This window comes from Cucurbita maxima, unplaced genomic scaffold (assembly GCF_002738345.1).
Source record: "Cucurbita maxima cultivar Rimu unplaced genomic scaffold, Cmax_1.0 Cma_Scf00024, whole genome shotgun sequence".
Lineage (NCBI taxonomy): Eukaryota > Viridiplantae > Streptophyta > Magnoliopsida > Cucurbitales > Cucurbitaceae > Cucurbita > Cucurbita maxima.
In genome coordinates this window covers 3,427,501-3,452,512 of record NW_019272040.1, presented here as the reverse complement: position 1 = coordinate 3,452,512, position 25,012 = coordinate 3,427,501, and the positions used below count along the sequence as shown (strand labels likewise).

General features: G+C 35.0%; 3 protein-coding genes across 7 annotated transcripts; all 3 read left to right on the top strand.

Moving 5' to 3' along the window:
- The first annotated feature begins 373 nt into the window (after positions 1-373).
- LOC111498188 lies at positions 374-1,109 on the top strand. Of its 3 annotated transcripts, none has more exons than XM_023149333.1 (3): positions 374-626; positions 706-937; positions 979-1,109. In XM_023149333.1, exons 1-2 carry the CDS (start codon positions 511-513, stop codon positions 929-931), a joined length of 342 nt encoding a protein of 113 aa, XP_023005101.1. In that variant the 5' UTR covers positions 374-510; the 3' UTR covers positions 932-937; positions 979-1,109. The 3 variants fall into 3 exon arrangements, with proteins under 3 accessions (XP_023005101.1, XP_023005099.1, XP_023005100.1); XM_023149332.1 differs by having other exon boundaries at positions 378-463; positions 504-626; positions 706-1,032; XM_023149331.1 differs by having other exon boundaries at positions 377-626; positions 706-1,032.
- Positions 1,110-2,546: 1,437 nt separating this feature from the next.
- On the top strand, positions 2,547-10,017 carry LOC111498098 (pre-rRNA-processing protein TSR1 homolog). Of its 2 annotated transcripts, none has more exons than XM_023149175.1 (22): positions 2,547-2,653; positions 3,436-3,530; positions 3,642-3,712; positions 3,826-3,903; positions 4,025-4,147; positions 4,361-4,411; positions 4,517-4,657; positions 4,748-4,870; positions 4,964-5,041; positions 5,160-5,252; positions 5,331-5,444; positions 5,694-5,771; positions 6,190-6,288; positions 6,397-6,588; positions 7,312-7,387; positions 7,578-7,681; positions 7,771-8,030; positions 8,100-8,243; positions 8,322-8,546; positions 8,956-9,034; positions 9,467-9,530; positions 9,640-10,017. In XM_023149175.1, exons 2-22 carry the CDS (start codon positions 3,440-3,442, stop codon positions 9,756-9,758), a joined length of 2,403 nt encoding a protein of 800 aa, XP_023004943.1. In that variant the 5' UTR covers positions 2,547-2,653; positions 3,436-3,439; the 3' UTR covers positions 9,759-10,017. The 2 variants fall into 2 exon arrangements, with proteins under 2 accessions (XP_023004943.1, XP_023004944.1); XM_023149176.1 differs by having other exon boundaries at positions 2,547-2,684.
- A 1,396-nt stretch (positions 10,018-11,413) lies between these two features.
- Positions 11,414-23,181, top strand: LOC111498081 (myosin-6-like). 2 transcript variants are annotated; one of them, XM_023149140.1, is made up of 39 exons: positions 11,415-11,751; positions 12,406-12,534; positions 12,866-13,009; positions 13,176-13,321; positions 13,409-13,565; positions 13,683-13,741; positions 13,847-14,006; positions 14,280-14,429; positions 14,529-14,665; positions 14,753-14,899; positions 14,999-15,100; positions 15,314-15,371; positions 15,531-15,632; positions 15,912-15,949; positions 16,046-16,172; positions 16,316-16,486; positions 16,575-16,706; positions 17,270-17,379; positions 17,465-17,525; positions 17,806-17,983; positions 18,090-18,295; positions 18,411-18,530; positions 18,688-18,786; positions 18,863-19,075; positions 19,154-19,293; positions 19,492-19,606; positions 19,763-19,807; positions 19,905-19,994; positions 20,077-20,247; positions 20,362-20,502; positions 20,582-20,767; positions 20,868-20,993; positions 21,083-21,153; positions 21,231-21,330; positions 22,000-22,056; positions 22,137-22,193; positions 22,326-22,406; positions 22,495-22,577; positions 22,675-23,181. In XM_023149140.1, the coding sequence occupies exons 1-39, from the start codon at positions 11,749-11,751 to the stop codon at positions 22,787-22,789; spliced, it is 4,527 nt and encodes a 1,508-aa protein (XP_023004908.1). In that variant the 5' UTR covers positions 11,415-11,748; the 3' UTR covers positions 22,790-23,181. The 2 variants fall into 2 exon arrangements, with proteins under 2 accessions (XP_023004909.1, XP_023004908.1); XM_023149141.1 differs by lacking the exons at positions 22,137-22,193; positions 22,326-22,406; positions 22,495-22,577; positions 22,675-23,181 and having other exon boundaries at positions 11,414-11,751; positions 19,763-19,808; positions 19,903-19,994; positions 22,000-22,062.
- Positions 23,182-25,012: the final 1,831 nt, after the last annotated feature.

The window sequence follows — 25,012 nt, the reverse complement described above, 5'->3', positions numbered from 1 at the left end:
TATCTTTATGTTCTTTAACTAAGTTTTTCTGGAAAGAGGGGCACTAAGGAGCGAGTATGGTGTGGTAGGTCCAAAACAATAAATGAGCATTAAACCAAAAAATATATATATATTATTATAATCACAGTTTTCGTAAATTTTATAAGGGTCAAAACACGTTACTGGTAGATATTGTCTACTTTGGCCCGTAGTCAGCATTCTTTTATCAAACCGATGTGAGATCTAACAACTTTGAACCTCCTAACCTCTATAAATCGCCTCAACCGATATTTCAATTCCCGACAATTTAAACCTCCTCGGTGAATAATAAAAACAAAACAAACACCCAAAGATGAAGAAAAGAAGTAAACTCCCCCCTGATTTGTCTCCCTATAAATCTCCCACAACCTTCTTCCTTCTCATTCTATTCCACTCAAGATCAAAAGATTCCCTTTCTCTTCTTTTTCTTGTTCTTTCTCTATAAAAACCCCACAAATCCCACCCCCTCTCTTTTGATTTCCCCTAAAAAAAATGGCCAATGAAGAAGGAAACAGTAACAATCCTTCAACAAACAACCTCAGAATCATCGTAGAAAGGAACCCTTCTGAAGCCAAGCTTTCTCTGCTCAACATCCAGAGCTGGCCGAAGTAAGTATATCGTAATCTACCAGTTTAAGCTTTCGAGGTGTGAGCTGGGGTGGGTGATGGTTGAGTAATTTTTGTGTAGGTGGGGCTGCTCGGCGGGGAAATACCAGCTGAAGTTCGAGGCAGAAGAGACGTGCTATTTGGTGAAGGGAAAGGTGAAGGCTTATGCCAAAGGATCGGCTGAGACTGAATATACAGAATTCGGGGCTGGTGATTTGGTCACCATTCCTAAAGGCCTTAGCTGCACTTGGGATGTTTCTGTCGCTGTTGATAAGTTCTACAAGTTTGAATCTCCATCTTCATCTTAATTTGCTATAATTTACCTCCATTTTCATTCTTTCCCCTTTTTTTTCTAATTTCTACTCCTTCGTGTAAATATATTCTTTTTATTTTTACTCTTATTTCGTCGTGTGGTCGTCCTCTTCTCGAGTAACAAGTTCGACAATTAAGCAGTAAAAATATTAGTCAATTCACATAAAATATGTGATCTACTTTTTATTGTATTATAGAACTAGAAAAATATTAATTATATGGTTTAAAGTAATACCATAAAAAGTGGAAGGGAAAGTCCATTCAAACCAATCTTCTTCCATATTTAAAAGGGGCTTTTAATGTTCCTTTGACTGGTCAACGTTGTTTTATTGTGGTTGGTATTTTCCTTTGAAGACTTATCCTTTTCGTTATTTTTTTAATGAAACAAATATATCAATTTCTCGTAATTAAATATTGGAATAAAGCTATATTTATGATGGATAAAAGAAGCATGTGGTCCCCGTTTCTAACAGGTTTCCTTACCAATGCGATAACTTCGAATTATAGATTTTCCTTCTTTTTTTTTTAACATATATATATTTTTTTTAACTCTTTAAATGGTAAAATAGTCATTTTCTCGTAGTTTTTCAAAAATAATTATGATGATTAAAATGGTGGTTTTTTATTTTTTTATTATTATATTTTAAATAATGATAGGGCACGATGTCTGCTAATTATTGAATTTAAAAAATAATATATGTTATTTTGAATAATATACCAAACAATAGATTTAAGTGGTAACCGGTATATTCGAAAATAACTATTTTTATTATATAGAACTTTTAATATAAAATTGTCAAATCAAATTGTGTATGTTTTTTTTTTTTTTTTTGTGTAACTCGAGATTTTCGTTGGTTCCTTCCACTTACCAGTTGGAGGATGATAGTAGTTGTTAGATGAACACGACTCTCGTCAATAGTATGATATTTGTTCACTTTGAGCATAAGCTCTTATGGTTTTGTTTTGAGCTTCTCAAAATACTTCAAACCAATAGAGATAGTATTATTAGATTATAAACTCATGATTATTCTCTAAATTAGTCGATGTAGGACTTTCATCATCCAACAGTAGTTACTATTGAGTCATTTGTATTGTAATTTATATTATAAGAAATTAATAATTTTATTTATTTTAATTGTTATTCAACGATACCTATTGTATGGAAAGTATGTGATTGACGTATGAGAGTATAATATTCAATAAATGAAACGGTCTACAAGATAATGTTGGGTGTCTTATCCTAAAAACATTTTTGATATGACTGTGTTGTTACAAATGATTTGATCTAAATCGTTTACAAAGGATTTGTAAATACCGCATCGTAAAAGATATAATATCTCTAATTAGAAATATCAATATTGTCACTAAAATAGTACACGAACTTCAAATTTGAATAAAAAGACCATTCGGTTCGGTTCTCAATACTTTAAAATCGTAACAATCGGTTCGCTTTCCGGTTTAAACAAGACGGAGAAAACCGAACCAAATTTAAAAACTGGAAAAGGAAGGGAAAAAAAATCAGCCCAACCTCCAAGTAGCCCAAAACTCAGCCCACTTTATGAAATAAAATAATAATAAAAAATAAAAATAGAAATAAAACAAAGGGGAAACCTAACTACCATCCTTTTCACCTTCCTCTCGCTCTCCCGCCGGCACCAACTTCTTCGCGCCGGCTCCTTCTACCTTCGAGCAGCTCACTGCCGCTTCCCTCTCAACAGGTTGCACTTATTTTCTACTCTCTTGTTACTGGTATTTTCCCAATCTCCATTTACGTATTTCTACGCTCTTGAACAACCCAAATTAGGACAGGTATGGAAAGGAGGAATTGTTTTGATTCACAGAGGAACCTCAGGCATTCTTTATATTTGTAGATTTTAGCTGGTTTCTATGTGATTTTAGATTAAAGCTATGGTAGCGAAGAAGAAGATGAGCCTTTTGTAGAGATTGAGCTTCTTTCCCTCCGACTATGATTGACCAATCAGTATGGTACTTCTAATTACTGGAAACAAGAGCAGTGTATATTGTTTGTGATGAGTTCAGAAGTTTAAAACAGTGAAATAAAAAGGTTTAGGGCTTCCTCGTAGCCACTTCTACATATAGTATTGACAGTGATTACTAGGTCCATCATCCAGCACCCAAAATCTCAATTACTTTACGAGAGAAAGAATAGAAGAAGAGAACGTTAAACTCTGCCTCATCTGTACACTGCCTCTTATTAAAAAAGATAGTCAAAATTAGTTAATTATTAGAAGCAGACACACCCTTCTTATGGGTTCTAAGGGTACGACTTAATTTGCCCTATTTATGCCGTCTGGATTATAAGTTTACTTAAATTCGTAAGATGGAAGCTAGCAGGGCAGTCTTATCGATTCATTGGCTCCTGAGCAGAATTTCACTATAGTTTACGCTTCCGATATTTTTAATTTCTTTGAGCTGTTAGAGTTGAGAACCTTATTGGCATCTAGAATTTATTAGCATGCTATGCTTACAATTTTTACAGCGCCATGGGAGGGAGTCGACCTCAAGTCAATAAACCCCATAAATCACGCTTCTCATCCAAGGCAACGCGACAACAACACAAAACCTCTTTAAAAGGTGCATATATTCTTTCCTTTTGGTTTGTGGAAACCTGTTTTCGTGTTTCTTTTCTAGTTAATATTTGGTTTATGTAGCTATTGGTTTCTAATTTGAGTTTTGGGCCATCAGATAGAAGCAAAGTTACCAAGAATAATGTTGCTAAGGGAGCTAGGGCTGCTCGTCTTCAGCGTAATAAGATGGTACTTGATGTCCAATCTTTTTCTACTTATTCTTACTTTTTCTTGGGCATATTAAGCTTGTCTCATTGTTGGTGGTGCTTCTTTATTTTAATTACCGAGTTTGCTTGTTGCAGATTCGAGAGCAGAAAAGGGCAGCTGTTTTACAGGACAAAAGAGCATCGAGTGGATCAAAAAATCCTCCTAGAGTTATAGTGAGTAGTTAGAATATCGATAGCATTTTACATTTAGCTTTCTTTCTTATTTAAATCATTTTCTGTTTTCAGATATTTTTCTTATTCTATTTGTTAATAGTACTGATCACAATGACCACAGGTTCTGTTTGGTCTCTCCGCCTCAGTAGACCTGAATCCACTTGCTGAGGATCTTTTGTCTCTGTTAGCTCCTGGATCTTCGTCATCTACAGTTGCTTCTTCAGAGTACAAGCTACGGGCAACAGTAAGTTATATCTATGTGATTCTTCATGGTTTTAGTGATATTTTCTAAGTAAATTATTTTTAATAATGTTGTTGGGTCATTGCGAGCAAAGGTAAGTTATTTTTTTCACAATACTACCCTTTTCCATTTATTGAATTGTCCAGAGCCCCTAATAATCTTTTTCTGTACCAATCCTTATGCTTGCTTTCATTGGGTCAAATTGTTATGCTTCAGGTATTGAAAGCACCCTATGGTGATTTGCAATCGTGTATGGAGATGGCTAAGGTTCTAACTTCTCCTGAAATTGTATCTTTTGTTATTTCTTCACTCATCAAGTTTTAAGTTTTGATCTTTAGTTTATTAATTGGCCTTGTACCCATTAATTTGTAGGTAGCCGACCTAATTGCTTTTGTGACCTCTGCGAGCTACTATATTGAAGGAAGCACATCTCTCTACATTGATTCATTTGGAAGCGAATGCCTTTCCCTATTAAGATCTCTGGGTTTACCAAGTACTGCAGTGTTTATTCGAGTATGTTCCTTTTTTGAGACTTCTAATCTAAAAGGAGAAGAATTCTTTGCTCGTACAGTTAAAGCTTTTTTTTTCCCCCTTTTCTGGCAGGACCTACCCACTGATATAAAGAAAAGAAACGATTATAAAAAAATGTGTATTTCTAGCATTACTTCTGAATTTCCGGAGGATTGTAAGTTTTATCCTGCAGATACTAAAGATGAGTTACACAAGGTAAATAAGTTTCAGTTGTTCGTGTAGGTTACTCATTTACACACCTTTTTATGCTTATTTAGTTATTTTAATGATTTGTATTTGTATTTGCAGTTTATGTGGCTTTTTAAGGAGCAAAGACTCACTGTTCCTCATTGGAGAAATCAAAGGCCTTATTTGATGTCTCAAAAGGTCTTTAAATATGTGTATTTTAATACATTCATAGCTTTGATCACTGTTTTCCTTTTTACTCTATGAGGAACATCTGCTTGTTATTTATTATTTTGCTAATTCTCTGGCACTACCGTAGGTTGATATGGTAGCTGATAATTGTACTTCAGGAAAATGTACCCTTCTTCTCACTGGTTATCTACGTGCTAGGAGTCTTTCTGTGAATCAGCTGGTAGAGTCCTCTGCTTTGCCATTTTTCTTGCTTCAGGTAGGTTGATTTGTTGTTCATATGTGCCTTTCTTTTTATCAGGTTCATGTTGCTGGAGCAGGAGATTTCCAGCTTTGCAGAATTGAAGTTCTCAAGGATCCAGTTCCATTGAATCCAAGAATGGAACAAGATGCTATGGATACTCACGATGTGGAGGTAATTATATATTTTCTACTGAAAAGCTTTTCTTATAGATTAGTTTCTTCATTAACTGTTCAGTTTGAGAAATGTATTAATAGGCGGATGGAATTTCCTTCTCTCATAGGTATTACGGTGCATATTTTACTTGCATTGTGCTTCAAGTGAAGTTTTTAAATAATATTTTATGTTTGCATATAACGCTTGCTCCTTGTGTATGCATTCACTTTCTTATGGATTTTAAATTTCACCTTTCTTGACATGTAGGTTGTTCAACTGTTGGAGCCATCAGAGCAAGAGCCATTGGTTGTCGAGAACGATCCTGATCCTCTGTCTGGTGAACAGGTGTTCTTTTTTAATAAGAAATATACTTTTCTATAAAAACCGAGTCAAGACATTGGTCTTTTTTCATGCATGGTTTACTATTCTTAATTTCCTTGCTATTTCTTCTTTCATTGTGGCTGGTGGGAGTTAAATACATGATTTTAAAATATTCATGTAAAAGCTAAAAAGAAGTTAACTTGAGATATGGAAGTCAACTAGATTAGAAATATACTTTTTATTCTTGTTATTTTTTTCCTCGTAGTTTTAAAATTGTTTTAGTCTTGTTATATGCTTCCAAACTAATCTAAGATCCTTAAGGTGTTTCTCTACATTCTTTAATCTTGTTGTACAAATGCTATTTCTAGGACAAAATCTCATGCCACTTGGTTAGTTATATTTATAGTTGATGTTTGAGACTGTTAATTTGTTTTTCTCTCAGACTTGGCCAACTGAGGCAGACAGAGCTGAGGCCGATAGAAATCAGAGAGAAAAGCATTTGAGGAAAAGAGCACTTGCTCATGGCACTTCTGAGTATCAGGTTTGCATATTAATCTGCTAATGCTTCCCCCACGATTTACATGTTCATAGTTTAATACTACTTCTCAGCATCTCATATTTTTTCCTTCACTTCTACCAAAATACACAGGAAGCTTGGGAAATAGGTGACACAGATGATGAGGATTCTGATGTTGACAATGAATCTGATGGTATGATGTTAGACAGTGGCTATACAAATGAAGTGGATGACCTTAATAATCCATGCCTCAGTGATGACGATCAAGCTTCGTTTGAGTTAATAAATTCTGATCACGAGACAGATATGGATTCTGTGATGATGGTGAGAATCTCATTGTTTTTTTTTTAATCTGTGATTTACCATTGCTTATTTCACCAGACTATGACTATTGCTTCAAAGCTAGAGAACTAGTATCCTGGGGTGCAACTAAAAATAGACAACCTTCTAGTTATTATGAGCTTTTTGTAGTATGCTGAAAAAATGGAATATCATAAGGGGATTTTAAATCTTAAAAGAACTGCGGAAAGTTTCAAAAAGTCTGCACTGCTAGGAATCATCATATTGATTGAATTCCAAACTATCTTCAATCCATCTTAAACCAATTGAAGTAAAGAATAAAATTGTATTCCAAACCATCTTCAATCTCTATGCCTATCATTGATGTGTTGGTTTCTTTCCAGGCAAATTAACCTAACAAAGAGTTGAAGCTTGCACAGTTCTATCGATTATTTTCACCTTTTACATAACACTCCAGTCACATCTTAGGATAACTCCTAGTATTATTCGAGTAAATGTTGAATTAAGAGAGAAGCTTAGCAAATATTGAGTGAACTCACAGTAATAAACAGAACGATAAACCAAATCTTGTGCATTACAAATTAAAATAGAGAAAAAACTAAATCATGAAAGAGATTAAGAGGGCATTCTCTTTTACAACTTTCATAGCTTGAACTTTCTTATGCATTGAGAGTAAAGTTACTTTTTGCCTCTCTCTACCGTTTCTTGTTGATACTGCCTAGTCACTCAAATTTCATTCCAATGCAGGATGGTGAAAACTTGACCAACGAACAAAAAATGGATGAGATTCAAAAGATTAAAAATGCTCACGCTGATGATGAAGGTTAGTTTGTTTTATTTTATTTTATTTCTTATGGATATTGAAGAGTTATAGAAACATTGATGACAGTTTGAATGTAGTGTTTCTGTACAATTGCGAGATTATCAGTTTCTTGCATGTAAAACAACTGAGCATGAAAGTTTGTGGCAGATGCTTGGTGTTGTTCAATAATCTTTCTTATTTGTCGTTACAGAATTTCCAGATGAAGTGGATACACCTATGGATATTCCTGCCAGAAAGCGCTTTGCAAAGTATAGAGGTCTTAAATCCTTTAGGACATCCTCGTGGGATCCTCAAGTATAATTCCTATTATTCAATTATGCTTTCACATACTATTTCTTAACATTACTCTAATTCACCAAAACCTCTCTATCTTTCTAATTCAGGAAAGTTTGCCTCAAGATTATGCTAGAATTTTTGAATTCAGTAACATTTCCAGAACACAAAAGCACGTTCTTGCTAAAGCTCTAGAATTAGAGCAAGGGAATAGAGATGACTGTGTGGCGTCAAGCTCCTATTTAAGGCTGCATGTGAAGGAAGTGCCCATTGGGGCTGCTTCAAAATTATGTGAGTTAGCAAAGTCAATGCCAATTACAGCTTGTGGACTTCTGCAGCATGAATCCAAGATGTCTGTCCTCCATTTCAGGTACTTATTGCTGAACTGCCATCTATTCTTCTGTGAATAAATTCTAGCTTCTAACTAATATTGTTTCAGCATCAAGATGCATGATGTCTCTGAAGAGATATCCGATAATGTTGGGACTACTCAGAACTCCAAGAAGCATGATAAGAAATCTCATCCCCTCAAGGGAAAAGAAAAATTGGTGTTCCATGTTGGGTTTCGTCAATTTGTTACAAGGTATTTTTATAACTTTTCGATAAGAGGCATCTGCCTTTTCACTTTTATATTTTTAGATAACCATCTCTCAAATTTCAGGCCAATATTTTCATCTGACAACTTTAATTCGGACAAGCACAAGATGGAGAGATTTCTACATGCTGGAAGATTTTCTATTGCTTCAATTTATGCTCCTATATCGTTTGCTCCACTTCCTTTGATAGTCCTTAGGAATGTCGAAGGAATCTCTTCATTTGCTGCTTCCGGTTCGTTAAAGTGTATTGACCCCAGGCGGATAATTTTGAAGAAGATTATTTTATCCGGGTAATGAAATCTATGTCCTTGTCAACAAAGTAATGATTTTTTTTACCTCGTTTGAAAATATTGTTTTCGTTATTCTCTTTATCAAACAATAGAATTATACTTCCCACACAGGGAGAGGGAAAGGGGAAATGGTTGTCTTCTAGTTTGTCTTAGTATGAAAATTTTATTATCTTATTTTGTTGAATTTAAGCTCTTTAAGCTTACCATCTAGAAATATTCGTTCTTGAGCTTATGGTCAGCGAACAACTCAACATCAGTTCAATAGTCTATTATTTATTATTATTATTATTTTCATAAGATTTCTGTAGGTTTATATAGTTTTCGGAATTATTTTTCATGAATTAATCTGATGCAGTTGGGATTTCATAATTGTTAAAACTGAAAGCTGTCTTCCGTTTGTTATGTGCAGTTATCCTCAAAGAGTATCGAAATTGAAAGCTACAGTGAGATATATGTTTCACAATCCTGATGACGTGAGATGGTTCAAGGTAAGAGAATGCATATAAGTTTGTTAACTGGTACTTTTTGAATGGTATTAATTGAAATTGAACAGATCTTGTATTAGAGAATGCCCTATGCCCTCTTCTCCCGTTCTTAACTAAGACTTCCCTGGCAGGATGAATTAACTAGTGCTTTCTTCAAATTGGGGAACTTTTTTTTTTTTATAAAGTATTGCTAATGATTCATTCTAAACTCAAATTTTCACAGGACAATTATATGTTTTTGGTTGAGAAACATAGAATCATAGTATAAAATTGAAATGATAAACGTAGGAATAAAGGAAGTGCTTGAACTCAAAGCTCTTGCGTTGAATGGTTGCTATTTTAATAAATAAAAAATCGTTGCATGAAGATTATCACTTGCCATCGAATATATCTTATATTATGGTTTTTCCTCCTAATGTTGAATGATTGATGCAGCCTGTGGATGTGTGGACGAAGTGTGGCAGACGTGGTCGTGTAAAGGAACCTGTCGGTACACACGGTGAGCTTCCCAATACCTGAACTTCAGTACTTACCCTAGACATGGCTAATAATCTCCTCATAGTCCTATCATTATAACATGTGGCCTGTTGTAATCTTGTGCAACACAGGAGCAATGAAGTGTATTTTCAATGGAGTTTTACAGCAACATGACACAGTTTGCATGAGCTTATACAAGCGTGTTTATCCCAAATGGCCTGAACACCTCTTCCCTCTCCTCGATGTTTGAGATTGCTGTATGAACCAGATTGAAGTTTTGATGTATGTTTTTTTTTTTTTTTTTTTTTTTGAGCTTATTATGTATTTATAGCCCTACAGGAGGAACAATTTTGATTTGTAAGGTGGCAAAGCTAGAGATTCAGCCCCCATTTCTTAGATAACATATTTGAAAATTATTGAGGGAAATGGATGCATTTAAAATTCTGGAAGAGTAGAGTTGGTCTATTCCAACTAAAAAAGTGGAGCAATAAATTTTGAGTGTTGTACAAGATTTAGCAGTTATTGCCTCAAAAAAAAAAAAAAAAAAAAGAAAGGCTATAAGTTATTATTGCCCCTACAAAAACATGAGTCTCTTTTCCATTCGTTATTCCATCAATCAATATTTTTCCTAATGAAAAGAAAAAAGATTCTCAATTTGCTTAATTAGCCACCATTATAAACCCCTTTTATTATCATTACTCAACCTTAATTTATTATTACTTAAATTATTTTAAACCTAAATATTATCAACCTTTTTCATCCATATTTAAAGAGTTTAATTGTATTAAAAGACTAAAATACTAGAAGTTTGAATCTTTCAATTCCATGTGCAGTTTGTTTTAAAGGGTGATTGTGGGGCTTTTCTAATTTTACCAAATATGATGGATTAAATTTTTTTTGTAAAGCATTGCTATTTATTTTTTCAATAAAAAAAATTATAAAAATTAGGTAAAAATCACCTTCAAATAAAATCCCGTAAGCTAATTATCGTTGAACACGTTCAGTTTGACATTTAAAAAAAAAAAAAGTCAAAAGTCAAAAAATATTATTAAAAATAATTAAAATATATATATATATGTAATAAAAGTAAAATAAGGAGAATAAGGTAAGTGAAGGCGTTGATAAAGTAGGAGTCCTGCACGTTATCTTTCCCTCACAGCCATCACGTGAATTAAAATTCTCCTATTTTTTCTTTTATTTATTATTTTTTAAAACAATTAAAATAACAATGAGAATAATGCTTAATAATTGATAATTCATATCCCCGTCCTTTTTGGCGGTGATACGGAAACAAGCCTTTTCATGTTAGTCCAATTTTCATATTAATATTAATACAAATTATAATGTATAAGAAATTATATTATTAGGTATTTTAAACATCAACTAGGGTTAGGGTTTTAAAACTCAAGTAACTCAAGCATATGAATATTTTTATTCAATGTTTATTTTGGGGTAAAAAAAAATAAAAAAGGAGGGAAATTTATTATTAATAATATAATTATTTATTTAGTTATAAACAAAAAGAGTTTTGATTGGATTAGGCCTCAAATCCCACCAAAGCTTACCGCTTCAACGTTTTTGATTTTCAGACACACCTGGCCACCACATCTTTCCCGACCTGTCCCTGTCTCGTTTCCCGTAATTCCACCAAAACCCAGGGCTATTTCCGTCATTTCACTCATTTACCCGTTTTATTTTCTCTCTTTAATTAACTCCTTAATTATCCCTTTCCTTTAATTTATTTTTCGTTTTGGTTAAAAAAAAAAAAAAGAAAAAAAGAATAAAAAAAGACAAGATCCCTGGAGGTGTGGGAAGGAAGCAAATTAACATACTTGGAATTTAGAATTTAGAAAAACTTACATAAATTTGAAAGCTTCTATTTTTGTGTTTCTATAGTTTCCTTTTTTTTTTTTTTAGCTTCTTCTTCTTCTTTGTTCTTCCTTCTTCTTCAGCAGTGGAAGACTTCAATCTCTCCTTCAAGAAAATTTATGGTTCTTTAAAGGGGTTTAGGTTTATTAGCATCTTCTTCTGATTCATTATTTTTCTTCTTTTTCCCTTTATTTTTCGAGGGGGTTGTTTGGATTTTTGTCTGTCCCTCCCCCATTGAAACTCAGCTCAACCTCGCCAAGAACTTGCTCAATTTCTTCCTTTCCTCATTTGGGTTGCTCTTTCTTCACCGCATTTGAAGTGGATCCATTAGCACACCCCAAGATTTTTATCAGATCAGAGTCTTTACTAGAATGGTACTTCTTTGACCTCTTCTTTCCGCATTTCGATTCATTTTCTTCATGGGTTCTCTTAATTTCATGGGGGTTTCCTCTCTTCTCATCATTTGGTCTTATAATCTGTCGGTTTTCTTGTGTTTACTACTTCGACGACTGATCTGTGCTTGAGTTGAAGAATCATCCTAACATTTCAGGACTCCCTTTTGCATTTTTCTTGGCTTCAGATTTAGTCTCTCCTAGTTCTCTGTTTTAATGATAATTTGGAGTATTTTTACTTCTAGTTCATGATATTACGAGCCCTTGCACCTGGAAAGGCTTTTGGGTTTTCTTTAGAATAAGAAGTTTGTTTTGTTTGTTTCTATCTTAGTCTATTTGAAGTGTTTTCATATGTTGACGAAGAGTCAACTAGAGTTCAACGTATTTGACTTTCTGAACATCGACTAGTCATTCAACTAAGAGTTCAATGCGACACATTACTTTAGCTCTATGTTTGATTACTAGCATGGTATACATTTTTTTGTACCGTAACATTTCGATTTATTGTAGTGCTGAACTACTTATATGAGTGGGAGACAAGCAAAGGAGGCTACATTCATTAAGTTGATCTTGTCGTAATGGCGTAATGTACACTTCTATTTGTATGCATACTTGTTAACTCTGGGATACTTGCAGGCTTCTACTACCGGTCTTGTAGTTGGATCTTTTGTTTGGTTGGAGGATTCTGAAGAAGCTTGGATAGAGGGCGAAGTTTTAGAAATTCGTGGCGATGAAATTGAAGTCCTATGCACCTCGGGGAAGACGGTGTGTTTTTCTCTTTCTTTTCTTGATATGTATTCTAAGTTTTAGGATTGGGTATTAGATTTCAAATGGTTCAAGGACTAAAACAGGATAGGAAATAAAAAGAATAATATAGAATATTTGAAAGTACAAGGAATAAAAAAGAATTAGTATGAAATTGAAGGACCAAATTGTATAAAAACCTATTAATTAAATTCTTTATCATGGTTGTATCTCTTTCCATTTGTTTCTATTGACTTGTAAATAGATTATAGTAACTGAGATGCTCAATTTAAGAATACAATTTTGCTATTCTTTTCCTTCTCTGTTTTCTTCCTCGCTTTCCTATTCACAGGTTGTAGTTAAAGCAGCCAATGTCTATCCCAAAGATTCCGAAGTGCCACCTTGCGGGGTGGATGACATGACCAAGTTGGCTTACTTACACGAACCAGGGGTGCTACACAATTTAAAATTGAGATATGATATCAACGAAATATATGTGAGTATATGAAGAAAATTATTTATTCTTGTTCGTGAAGGTTGTGTCGATATTGATGTACTTAGTAGGTCACATTCCATTATGTTAGGGAAATATTTTATCTGGTTTAAATGTGAAGATTTTTCAGATATTATGATGTTAATATGCTCAAAAATTGTGCTTCCAGACTTATACGGGGAACATATTGATTGCGGTGAACCCTTTTACAAAGTTACCTCATCTCTATGATAGCTATATGATGGCACAATATAAAGGGGCTGCATTCGGTGAGCTGAGTCCACATCCATTTGCAGTTGCAGATGCTGCCTACAGGCATTTTTCCACACTATTGTTGTATATTTGTATTTGATAACTTCACTTATTTAATGATAATCTGAAATTCCTCCCCTTTGGATGCAGACTTATGGTCAATGAGAAAAAAAGTCAATCCATATTGGTCAGTGGTGAAAGTGGGGCTGGAAAGACGGAAAGTACGAAGTTGCTTATGCGTTATCTTGCGTATATGGGAGGGAGAGCTGCTACTGAAGGGAGGTCTGTTGAGCAGCAAGTTTTGGAGGTGAGGAAGTTTGAATATCGGTCTTCACGATTATCTGATGCAAATGTTGGGTCTCTGATATTCGAGTTTTCAAAATGTGATTCCATCCCAAATATTTGTTTTTCTCCTCTTTTGTAGTCAAATCCTGTTCTAGAAGCATTTGGGAATGCAAAGACGGTTCGAAACAACAACTCAAGGTAGGAAGCTCTCTCTTTGGAATATTTATTTCCAAAATTTAGTAGTATTGCTTGAAATAATATGCCTGACTTTCATCTGTGTATGGTATATGATGACTCTTGTAGTCGATTCGGTAAGTTTGTGGAGATCCAATTTGACCAAAGGGGAAGAATATCAGGAGCTGCTATCAGAACTTACTTGCTGGAAAGATCACGTGTTTGTCAGGTGTCAGATCCAGAGAGAAATTATCATTGCTTCTACATGCTTTGTGCTGCGCCACCTGAGGTAATGGGTGCCCCTGATTACTTGAGCTTACAACCACTTGAACCTACAAATACTTACGAAAAAATTACAACCACTTGAACATACTTGTAAGTCCTTAATCATCAATGAAAAGTGCACTTTCAAGTTAAAAGAAGTAGATTGGTGGAAACTAGTTGTAATTTTACAACTTGGCCCTTTGACTGTTAAGATCATAGTGTCTAGAAGCATAATTTATTTATCTTTGGACTAAATTGGAGTTGTTCTTCGTTGTCTTTTCCCTTTTCAATCGTAAAGGAGGTCAAGAAGTATAAATTGGGAAACCCAAGAGATTTCCATTATCTAAATCAATCAAATTGCTATGAGTTGGATGGAATTGATGATGCCAAGGAATATATTGCTACGAGAAAAGCAATGGAAGTCGTTGGAATAAGTTTGGATGAGCAGGTATTTCCTCACCCATAACTTTGATATGACAAAGACAAAGATTCTTAGGTATATCCTATGTATCATCTTCCCCCCCATTTCGTTCTTCCTTCCTTCCAGGATGGAATTTTTCGTGTCGTGGCTGCAATTCTTCATCTTGGAAACATAGAATTTGCAAAAGGGAAGGAGGCTGATTCTTCTGTTCCCAAAGATGAAAAATCTTGGTTCCATCTTAGAACTGCTGCTGAGCTTTTCATGTAAGTGCACAACTTCTTTGAGTGAAAAGCAGATTTTGGAAGAATGATGGCACCATTAAAAGGTTGATGACAACAACTTTTATCCAGGTGTGATGAAAAGGCCCTGGAAGATTCTCTCTGCAAACGTGTGATCGTCACTCGTGATGAAACTATCACAAAGTGGCTGGATCCAAATTCTGCAGCTCTTAGCCGAGATGCTCTGGCAAAAATTGTATACTCTAGGTTGTTTGACTGGTGAGTCTTCTCTCTAAAGAAAAGATATGACATTTTGGGACTTCGGTGTCATCTTCATTTTATATAGTTTTAAGATATGTTTAACATTCCTTTTTGCAGGCTGGTGGACAAAATTAATAATTCAATTGGTCAGGACCCTGATTCAAAGTTCTTGATTGGAGTGCTGGATATCTATGGATTTGAGAGTTTCAAGACTAACAGGTGCTCATCTGGTATGCCTTTTTCTTGGATAAGAAACGTCGACATTCATCAAAAGAGAGAAGACAAAGGATTTCTCATTAAAAGAAGGCTAATTCAAGTAAAAATAAACCCTCTTAGAGAAACATAATATAATTTAGACAGAGTTGTCGGTCTGATTACCTTTCCAGATGCATGTCCCTAAATCTGATTCTTAACCTCCTTTAAATATTACAGTTTTGAGCAATTTTGCATCAACTTGACTAATGAAAAGCTTCAGCAGCATTTCAATCAGGTAGAAACGAAGCATATTGATTTTTTTTTCAGGCTTAATTATTCGTCGTTTTTTTTTTTTTTTTTTTTTTTTTAATTTTCTGCATATTNTTTTTTTTTTTTTTTTTTTTTTTTTTTAAATTTTCTGCATATTCTCAACACTTGTATCTTCAACAAACAGCATGTTTTCAAGATGGAGCAAGAAGAGTACACTAAAGAGGAAATTGATTGGAGTTATATTGATTTTGTTGATAATCAAGATGTCCTTGATCTCATTGAAAAGGTTTGTTGTATGTTATGCAGTACAATGTAGTCCCTAGCTTTTCCTAAATTTTGTATCATTTGGTGTGTTTATTTGTACCGATTCATCTCAATGGAGTCTTCATTTATTACCTGTAGTTCTCCTTGGACATTGTCTTTTAAAGGCTACCAAGCTTTCATTTTCTCTCGTCTTGATTATCTTCTTCACGTATACACACAGATTATCTTCTCTCCACTCACCCCATTAACACTTGAGGATTTATCTTTATAGCCCTTATTTCTTAATCATTTTCAATTTCAGAAACCTGGTGGTATCATTGCCCTTCTGGATGAAGCTTGGTAAGTGTAGTGATATTTCTGTAAGCATTTTCCTTGCTTTGTGTCAATGTCTATGATGTGCAGTTCAATAAGATGGCTTGTGCTTGTCATTTGCAGTATGTTCCCCAGATCAACTCATGAAACATTTGCTCAAAAGTTGTATCAGACATTCAAAAACCATAAACGCTTCAGCAAACCAAAATTAGCCCGGAGTGACTTCACAATTGCTCATTATGCTGGTGATGTGAGTATTTCATCTCTTTCTCTCAGAAAATACACTCACATTATACTATAATGTCTGCTTCTCATCCCTTATTCATGGATAAAAAAGAAGTGACATCCTTTGAAGTGGAAACACTTGCATTAAATTTGTCAAATGATTTTCAGGTCACCTATCAGACTGATTTATTTCTGGACAAAAATAAAGACTACGTTGTTGCTGAACATCAAGCGCTCTTGGGTGCCTCCAAATGCTCCTTTGTGTCGTGTTTGTTTCCTCCATTAGCTGAAGAATCATCCAAATCTTCGAAGTTCTCATCAATAGGCTCTCGTTTCAAGGTCTGATACAGCTCTCCATTAGGAATTGTGATATTTGATTTTGGTTTAGTCCTTTTGCTTATAAGGAGCTCTTTTTTCCTTCTTGCAGCTGCAATTGGTAGCACTTCTGGAAACTCTAAGTGCTACTGAGCCCCATTACATTCGATGTGTAAAGCCCAATAATCTTCTAAAGCCTTCTATCTTCGAGAATAAAAATATATTACAACAATTACGTTGTGGGGTAAGATAATTTTCCTTGTTTCTACATAAAATTTAGTATCCTACTTGTTTCTTGCCAACCAAATGTAGTTGTGTCAGTTAATTGTCCAGTGAGATTTGTTAAGGTGCATGCGAGCTGACTTGGACACTCATCGATACGGAAAAAAAAGAAAAAACATAATCCTTGTCATTTCTTTAAAATAAATAAATATGAGGGCATTATATTTAAGGAAAACTCTAATGTCGTGTGTGGAACTATTTTTCAATTTTCTAAAATTAATTTGAACTAATTAAAATGTTTTCAAAATTTTCATGATGTTTAGTTACATCTGTATAAAACACTCGGAAACTCTGTTTTTTAATGTGCGTTTTCCTCCCTCAATACTGCTGGTAGAGCATATGGTTCAAAAATAGCCTGAAGTAAACTCTAATCTTTGGTTGTGGTTACCACTGCTGTACACGCTCGGTGTCACATGAATGAATCTGCCAACTAGAAGCATATGCCACATTGGAAGTTTTAATCACATCTTCTGTCAAATAAAAGTATCTTTATCAAAATGTTAATGCTCATTGTCTTTACATTAGGGAGTCATGGAGGCAATTAGGATAAGTTGTGCTGGTTTTCCAACAAGGAAAACATTTGATGAATTTGTTGACCGATTTGGACTCCTTGCACCCGAAGTTTTGGATGGAAGGTATAATGGGTCCTTGGCTTTTTCAGACTACAGGTTATGTCTAATGATCGGTGGTTCTGACTTTCTACAACTTTTATTTTGTTAGTTCTGATGAAGTGGCTGCTTGCAAGAGGCTTCTAGAGAAGGTTGGACTTAAAGGATACCAGGTAATTGTTTGATGAGAGATCGAATTTAGGTCTTGTCGTTGTTCACAAGCTCAGTACTTTATGTTGGTTTTCTGAAAGCAGAACTTGCTTATCGATCTCGAACTTTCATTTTCACAAGTAGTTCCCATATACCAATATTTGTTTGTTCTTTTGATATCAAATCAATTCCTTAGTTTTAACCGTGGAATGATTTACATTTTCTTTATTGGAGTTTTCCCGAGCGGTTAACTGAAGGATAAACTCTAGTGTGTTATCTTACAAATCTAACATATTCTGGCAGATCGGCAAGACAAAAGTCTTTCTTAGAGCTGGTCAGATGGCTGAACTTGATGCACTCAGGACTGAGATTTTAGGGAGATCTGCAAGTATTATTCAGCGGAAAGTTCGTTCTTATTTGGCACGTAGAAGTTTTGTGTTGCTTCGGAGGTCAGCTACACATCTACAATCTGCATGTAGAGGTAATAAATCACGTTTAACACATCTCTGCGCTGATGGACCTACTTTCATAAGAAGTTCTTTGTAATCAGTCGAGAATTACCGAGTATTTTCCTATGTTGGTTTTAGGACAACTTGCTCGACAAGTATTTGAGGGCATGAGGAGAGAAGCTTCTTCTATAATGATTCAAAGGAATTTGTGCATGCATATCTGCAGGAAAGCTTACAAAGAAAAGTACTCTTCAGCTGTTTCTATTCAAACTGGAATGCGTGGAATGGCTGCTCGCAATGAGCTACGCTTCAGAAGGCGGTCTAAAGCAGCAATTATTATTCAGGTTTAAAATTTATCCTTCATTTGTTTTGAGTTTTCTTTAGTAGAATACGATGTAGCAGAACTCTGTAGTCATCTCTGCTCTTGCGATTGAGAAGATTTCTTTTTCTGTCCGACAGAGCTACTGTCGTAGATATTTGGCTCAGCTGCACTATAAGAAGTTAAAGAAAGCAGCAATCACCACACAATCTGCATGGAGAGGAAGAGTTGCTCGTAAGGAACTACGGAAACTGAAGATGGTGAGATCACCTTGTCCTTTCTAACGTGTTTTGTTTCTTCCGACCAATATTCCTTAAAGTTCCCAAAAACAAGAAGGCACTGCTGAGAATGTGGTCATCATCTTGTCTTCTTTCTGAATTAATATGTAGTTTATAATTCAATTTTCCTTTAATGTAGGCTGCAAAGGAAACAGGAGCTCTTCAAGCTGCGAAAAATAAATTGGAAAAGCAAGTCGAAGAATTAATGTGGAGACTGCAGTTGGAGAAGCGCATGAGGGTAAAAGCATGTCTAAACAGTCATAGGAGATAAATCTAAAAGTTTTCAATATGTCTAATGAGCCAAATATTTCCAGGCTGATTTGGAAGAAGCTAAAACACAAGAAAACGAGAAGCTGCAATCTGCTTTGCAAGATATGCAGCTTCAGTTGAAAGAAACAAGAACGATGTTCGAGAAGGAACGAGAAGCTGCAAAGAAGGCTGCTGATATTATTCCAATTGTGAAGGAGGTTCCAGTTATTGATAATGCGATAATCGAGAAAATTTCTGGTGAAAACGAAAAGCTCAAGGTATGATACTACATTTATTTCGATTATGAGTTAGTTCGTTTAGCTGCTGATCTTTTGCTTCCTTGTCGTGAATTGTAGGCGTTGGTATGTTCACTGGAAAAGAAAATTGGCGAAACAGAGAAAAAATATGAAGAGGCGAACAGAGTTAGTGAAGAACGGTTGAAGCAAGCATCAGAGGCCGAAACAAAAATTATTCAGTTAAAGACTGCAATGCAGAGGTTGTTGGCTGTTGCCATTCGGTTCTTTAACTAGATTGTTCTTTTTTTTTTTTTTTTTTTTTTTTTTTTTTTTTTTTTTTTTTTTTTTTTTTTTTTTTTTTTTTTTTTTTTTTTTTTTTTTTTTTGTGTGATGAGAAACCGAACACATATTTGCTAGATTGTTCGTTAAAGATCAAGCAACCGTGCTCGTTTTTACAGGCTTGAACAAAAATTCTCAAATATTGAATCTCAAAATCAGATTCTTCGCCAGCAGACCTTCATGACAACACCAGTAAAAAAAATGGCTGACCATCTTCCTATTGCAGTAGCAGAGGTAACTCTTATTTAAATTTCACTTGGGGCCTTTGGGGTTTGATACTGTTTTTGTTAGGCCTCTTGCTTGTGGTCGAGTTTCAATCTTCCTCTAGCAGTCTTTGTGCACCGTTCTTCCTTGTTCTCAAACGGTAATATCGAGTTTCTTTCTTTGCAGAAATTGGAGAACGGTAGCCATTTGATTGAAGATAACAAAATCGATGTATTGCATCTTTCTGCACCTTATTCGTCTCCCTCTATGTTCATACTGGGTGATATTATTTTTAATACATGACGTTCATAAATATGTCTAATTATAGGAGCAGCTCGTAACACCCGTGAAAGCGCTGAAGAGAATTAGCTCAGAATCTGAAATTAAGTTGAGTCGACCTCTTTTCGAAAATCAACACGTACGTGCTTCTAAATCACCCGAGTCTTCTCATTTGTTTTGCTCCATTGGTGATATATTTTAACTTCTGATTTCTGGTACAGGAGAATGTTGATGCTCTTGTCAGTTGTGTCATGAACAACATTGGGTTCAGTAATGGGAAGCCTGTAGCTGCCTTTACCATTTATAAATGTCTTCTTCACTGGAAATCTTTCGAAGCCGAAAAAACAAGTGTGTTTGATCGCCTAATTCAGATGATTGGATCTGCAATAGAGGTAACTGGATTAGTTTCGTTTTTGTCATTCGCGTTATGCTGTTACTAAAGTAACGAAGTTGAGATCGTTCGTTGGAATAAAATGGGGTTCTAATCATATTTATCTAAGTTCCAGAATCAAGATAACAATGATCATCTAGCCTATTGGTTGTCGAACACATCTGGGCTACTGTTCTTGCTTCAAAGAAGCTTGAAAGCTGCCGGTGCTCCCCGAAAACCGCCAACTTCAACATCCTTATTTGGAAGGATGACTATGGTATTTTGGATTCAATGTTTCTATTCTTTAGGAACCTTCATTTCTGTTATTTAATCCTTTAGTGTTCTTGGTTGTTTAGGGTTTTCGTTCGTCTCCTTCTTCCAACAGTCTTGGATCTGCGCTTAAGGTCGTGCGCCAAGTGGATGCTAAATATCCAGCTTTGCTATTCAAGCAGCAGTTGACAGCATATGTTGAAAAAATATTCGGAATTATCCGAGATAACTTGAAGAAGGAGTTGACATCATTGCTTTCCTTGTGTATCCAAGTAAGTAGGATCCTCCGAGCAGTCTTTTTCATTTTCTCTTTCTCGTACGGGGGTTGTTGTAATGAAGCTTTGTTTCCTATACGTCTCGGGTTCTTGTCAGGTACCAAGAACATCAAAGGGAGTATTACGATCGGGAAGATCATTTGGAAAAGATACTCAAACAAATTACTGGCAAAGCATCATAGAATGCCTCAACATGCTTCTCTGTACATTGAAAGAAAATTTTGTATGGATACTTTTTGGAACCTTTCAAGTCCCTTGTATTGAATGTTGTGGACTTGTTTCTCAAAGATTTCATTATCGTTGTGGTTTCAGGTTCCGCAAATACTTACCCAGAATATCTTTGTTCAAAACTTTTCATACATTAATGTTCAACTCTTCAATAGGTAAGCCATTCATTCTGTATCTTCAGTTTCATGCTAAGAAGGAAACCGTGTTGACGGTCGTGTTATTTACTTTTCAGCCTTCTTCTTCGTCGCGAATGTTGTACGTTCAGCAATGGGGAATATGTTAAATCCGGGTTAGCTGAGTTGGAGCTCTGGTGCTGCCAGGCAAAAGAGGAGGTACTTACTTTCCCTTTTCAATCAAGAAGTTAAAATTTTGAGTTAGTTTTGATCCAAGCCCACTGCTAGCAGATATTGTTCTCTTTGGACTTTCTCTTTCGGGCTTCCCCCTTAAGGTTTTTAAAACGCGTCTGCTAAGGAGAGACTTCCACACCTTTATAAAAAATGCTTCATTCTCCTCCTCAACTGACGTGGGATCTCTTAATCCACCCCCATGGGCTCAGCGTTATCGTTCGATGTGAGACACCCCAATCCACCCCTCTTTGGGGTCCAACGTCCTTGCTGGCACACCGCCTCATGTCCACCCCCTTTGGGCTCAGCCTCCCTGCTAGCACATCGCCTGGTGTTTGGCTCTAATACCATTTATAATGGTCCAAACCTACCGCTAACAGATACTGCCCTCTTTGGGCTTTACCTTTCGGGCTTTCCCTCAAGGTTTTTAAAACGCATCTACTAGGGAGAAGTTTTCACACCCTTATAAAGAATGTTTTCTCCTCCCCAACCGATGTGGGATCTCACACCTCATTTGTGTCATGTTGCTTAAGCCCAAAGCAATACTAAACGAGCCGCCGCCCTAACGAGACTCTTAGTCGGGCGTTTCTTTTACCTTTATTTGAAGCTAGCCTAGAAATATATATTTTTTTTTTACTTAAATCTAATTATTTACAGTATGCTGGTGCTTCTTGGGATGAGCTTAAACACATAAGACAAGCTGTTGGCTTCTTGGTATGATATCTACTTCATTTTTATAAACATAAACTTGTACAGTCTCATATCAAGTATTTGTTAATGCTCTTTATTTACAGGTTATACATCAGAAATACAGAATTTCATATGATGAAATCACCAATGATCTTTGCCCGGTAACTCTCGCTCTCTTTCTCTCGTCTCTGTTCACTTAGTTCTCGAATTATGACAATTATGTTTTTGATTTTCAGTTTCTTTAGATCCCTTTTACAGAAATCTAACACAAAATCTTTGTTCATTTGGTTTAGATTCTGAGTGTCCAGCAACTTTATAGAATATGTACACTCTACTGGGATGACAACTATAACACTCGAAGCGTGTCGCCTGATGTGAGTTGTTTGTTCATGTCCTGTTCTTCATTTGAAACTGTTTCTCTTGAGTTAATCTGCTCACCATAACTTTGATATATGAGAATAGGTAATATCCAGTATGAGAGTGCTCATGACTGAGGACTCCAACAGTGCAGTTAGCAGTTCCTTCCTATTGGATGACAATTCTAGGTGAGTCTGAAAATCAATCGTAATGCGTCTTAATCATCTCACAACATGATTCGTTGTCGTGCTCTATTAAAAAGTGCCATGTTTCATCAATGCACAGCATCCCTTTCTCGGTCGAAGACCTCTCGAACTCACTGCAAGAGAAAGATTTCTGCGGCGTGAAGCCTGCCGACGACTTGCTTGAGAACCCAGCCTTCCAATTTTTAAACGAGTGAGGCTAAGAATGGGTCGAGTAGGGTGTTTTTCAGCTGATTTCTGTTCTGTTGGGTGGCTGGTCAAGCAGCTCAGCTCGGAAATCTTGTTTTTGTACCATCCTCCCACAAAGAAAGGTCCCTCTCCTTGATGAAATTTTATTTATTCATTCAATCTGGGTTTGGTAGTGTAAATTCTTCACTAGGACTGAGGAGTTGGGGGATAATTATAATTTTGGGTATAGTGTTTGTATTCTTTTTATTGTTCTTATGCCATCACTGGCTGCATTTTTTAGCATTTTTTTTTCTTCTTTTGGTGGCTGAGACACTCTACTCTCCACTCACATTTCATTGTATAAAGGAGTACATCAAGTTTGTATAAATTTGGTAAGAAATAATAGGAACAGTTCTTCACTTTTCTATTTATATATGTTTGCTAGTCTTAATGGATGTGGTTGTCATGGGGGCAAGAATGTTTTGCCATGATTGGGTTAGGCAAAGACATGGCTACCACCATGTCTCGACTGAGTCGAGATGATTATAATGAGCGATCAAGTTGCTATCCCAAAAACATATGAGGTACTTGATTGACAACATATGAGGTACTTGATTGACAACATATGTGTTTTCTTCTTTGACATGCGACTTTAAAATTAGATCATGGATTTCTTCAAGTGATCTTCGTCAATAGTAAGAATAATATTGGATGAAACTCTTACTAAGAACGAACTATAGTTAGCTAAGCGTAAGCGATGACGTTAGAAATGAGACTCGTTTGGTGAAAAAATCACATGCTTTGGGACCATTTAGGACCTCAATTGGACCATCCAAAATTCTATTTCCCCTTTGTTTTGGTCCATCTTCACATGAATTTTAGACCCTTCATATGTTATTTTCATGCATTCCATTTGAAACATTGGTCCCTTCTCTTCATTTTTCTCATATTCACAACTACATCAATATCGACCAAACATGATTGCGTTCGAAATAATCAAACCAATGATTAGTATCAATTTCAATAGTATTTCAAAAACCCTAATTTTTTTATTTCCATTTATGATGTGAGACTTTATTTAACATCCTTCGACTTTTAAATGGAGATTTAAATTTGAACATTAAATTTATTAGGATTGGTCCATATCTACATCATTCACATGAATTATACACATTCCATATGGTGTAGTGATGTGATGCATTTCCTATCTAAGTGTTATAAAACCCTAATTTTCAAGTATTTATATTTTGTTTGACTATTAAATTTTTTATTTTATTTCTTTAAACTATATGGTTGTTGAAATATTTCAAATTCATAATGTATATAGAAATCATACATGAATTTGAAATAATTTGCAATGATTAAAGTCAATTCCAATTATGTTCAAGTTTCATGCATTTTTATAGTCTATCCTAATTAATTGTTATGCTAATTAAGCCAATTATACCAATGTACGTGTGGGTCATGTCCCAAACAATTAATATAAATTTATAATTAAGTTAGTTCTAATATATAAGTAGCATGACTATATCGCACGGAATGCAAGAGAATGTCGGGACACATATAATTTGATTTTGTATACTCTAAATTTGAATAATTTTCGACCGTTGGATAAACAATTAAATTGATGATTAAATCGTGTGTTTGGTCAAGATGGGATTGATTCTTGTTTTCCAATTAATGTTTTTTTTTTTTTTACTAATTACCCATTTTATGGTCTCTTAATTAATAAATTAAATTTTTTTTTATTTTTCTCTCTCTCTCTCTAACTAAAAACTTTCAACTGCCTTTCCATGTGGTCTCATGTGTTTCTCCCACAACTCTCCCTCTCTCTCCCTATTAATTCAGTTATTATGGTTGCTAATGTTAGTTGATTAATTAATTAATTATTTATTTATTTATTTATTGGAAGAGAGAGGGAAATCTAGCTATTTTACTGATTAATTAGATTAATGGGGTTTGACTAAATTATAATATTTGATTATTGAGTGTAATTTTTGAAGGCATCACATGGATTAATTCCTTTCTTTTTTTATTTTTATTTTAAAAGAAAATGTTTGGACGGTTGAGATCATTTTTAAGCAAACATAAACATCCAAATCTGCGCAACGACCGCCCTTAGATGTTGCTGCCACCCATGTATAATGCATCCCATGTGCCATTTTATTTTTCCCTCTATTTATTCATAATCAACTCAATTAACCTAATTAATAATGTATGCAATTTTATTTTCATTAAATTTAACTTAATTT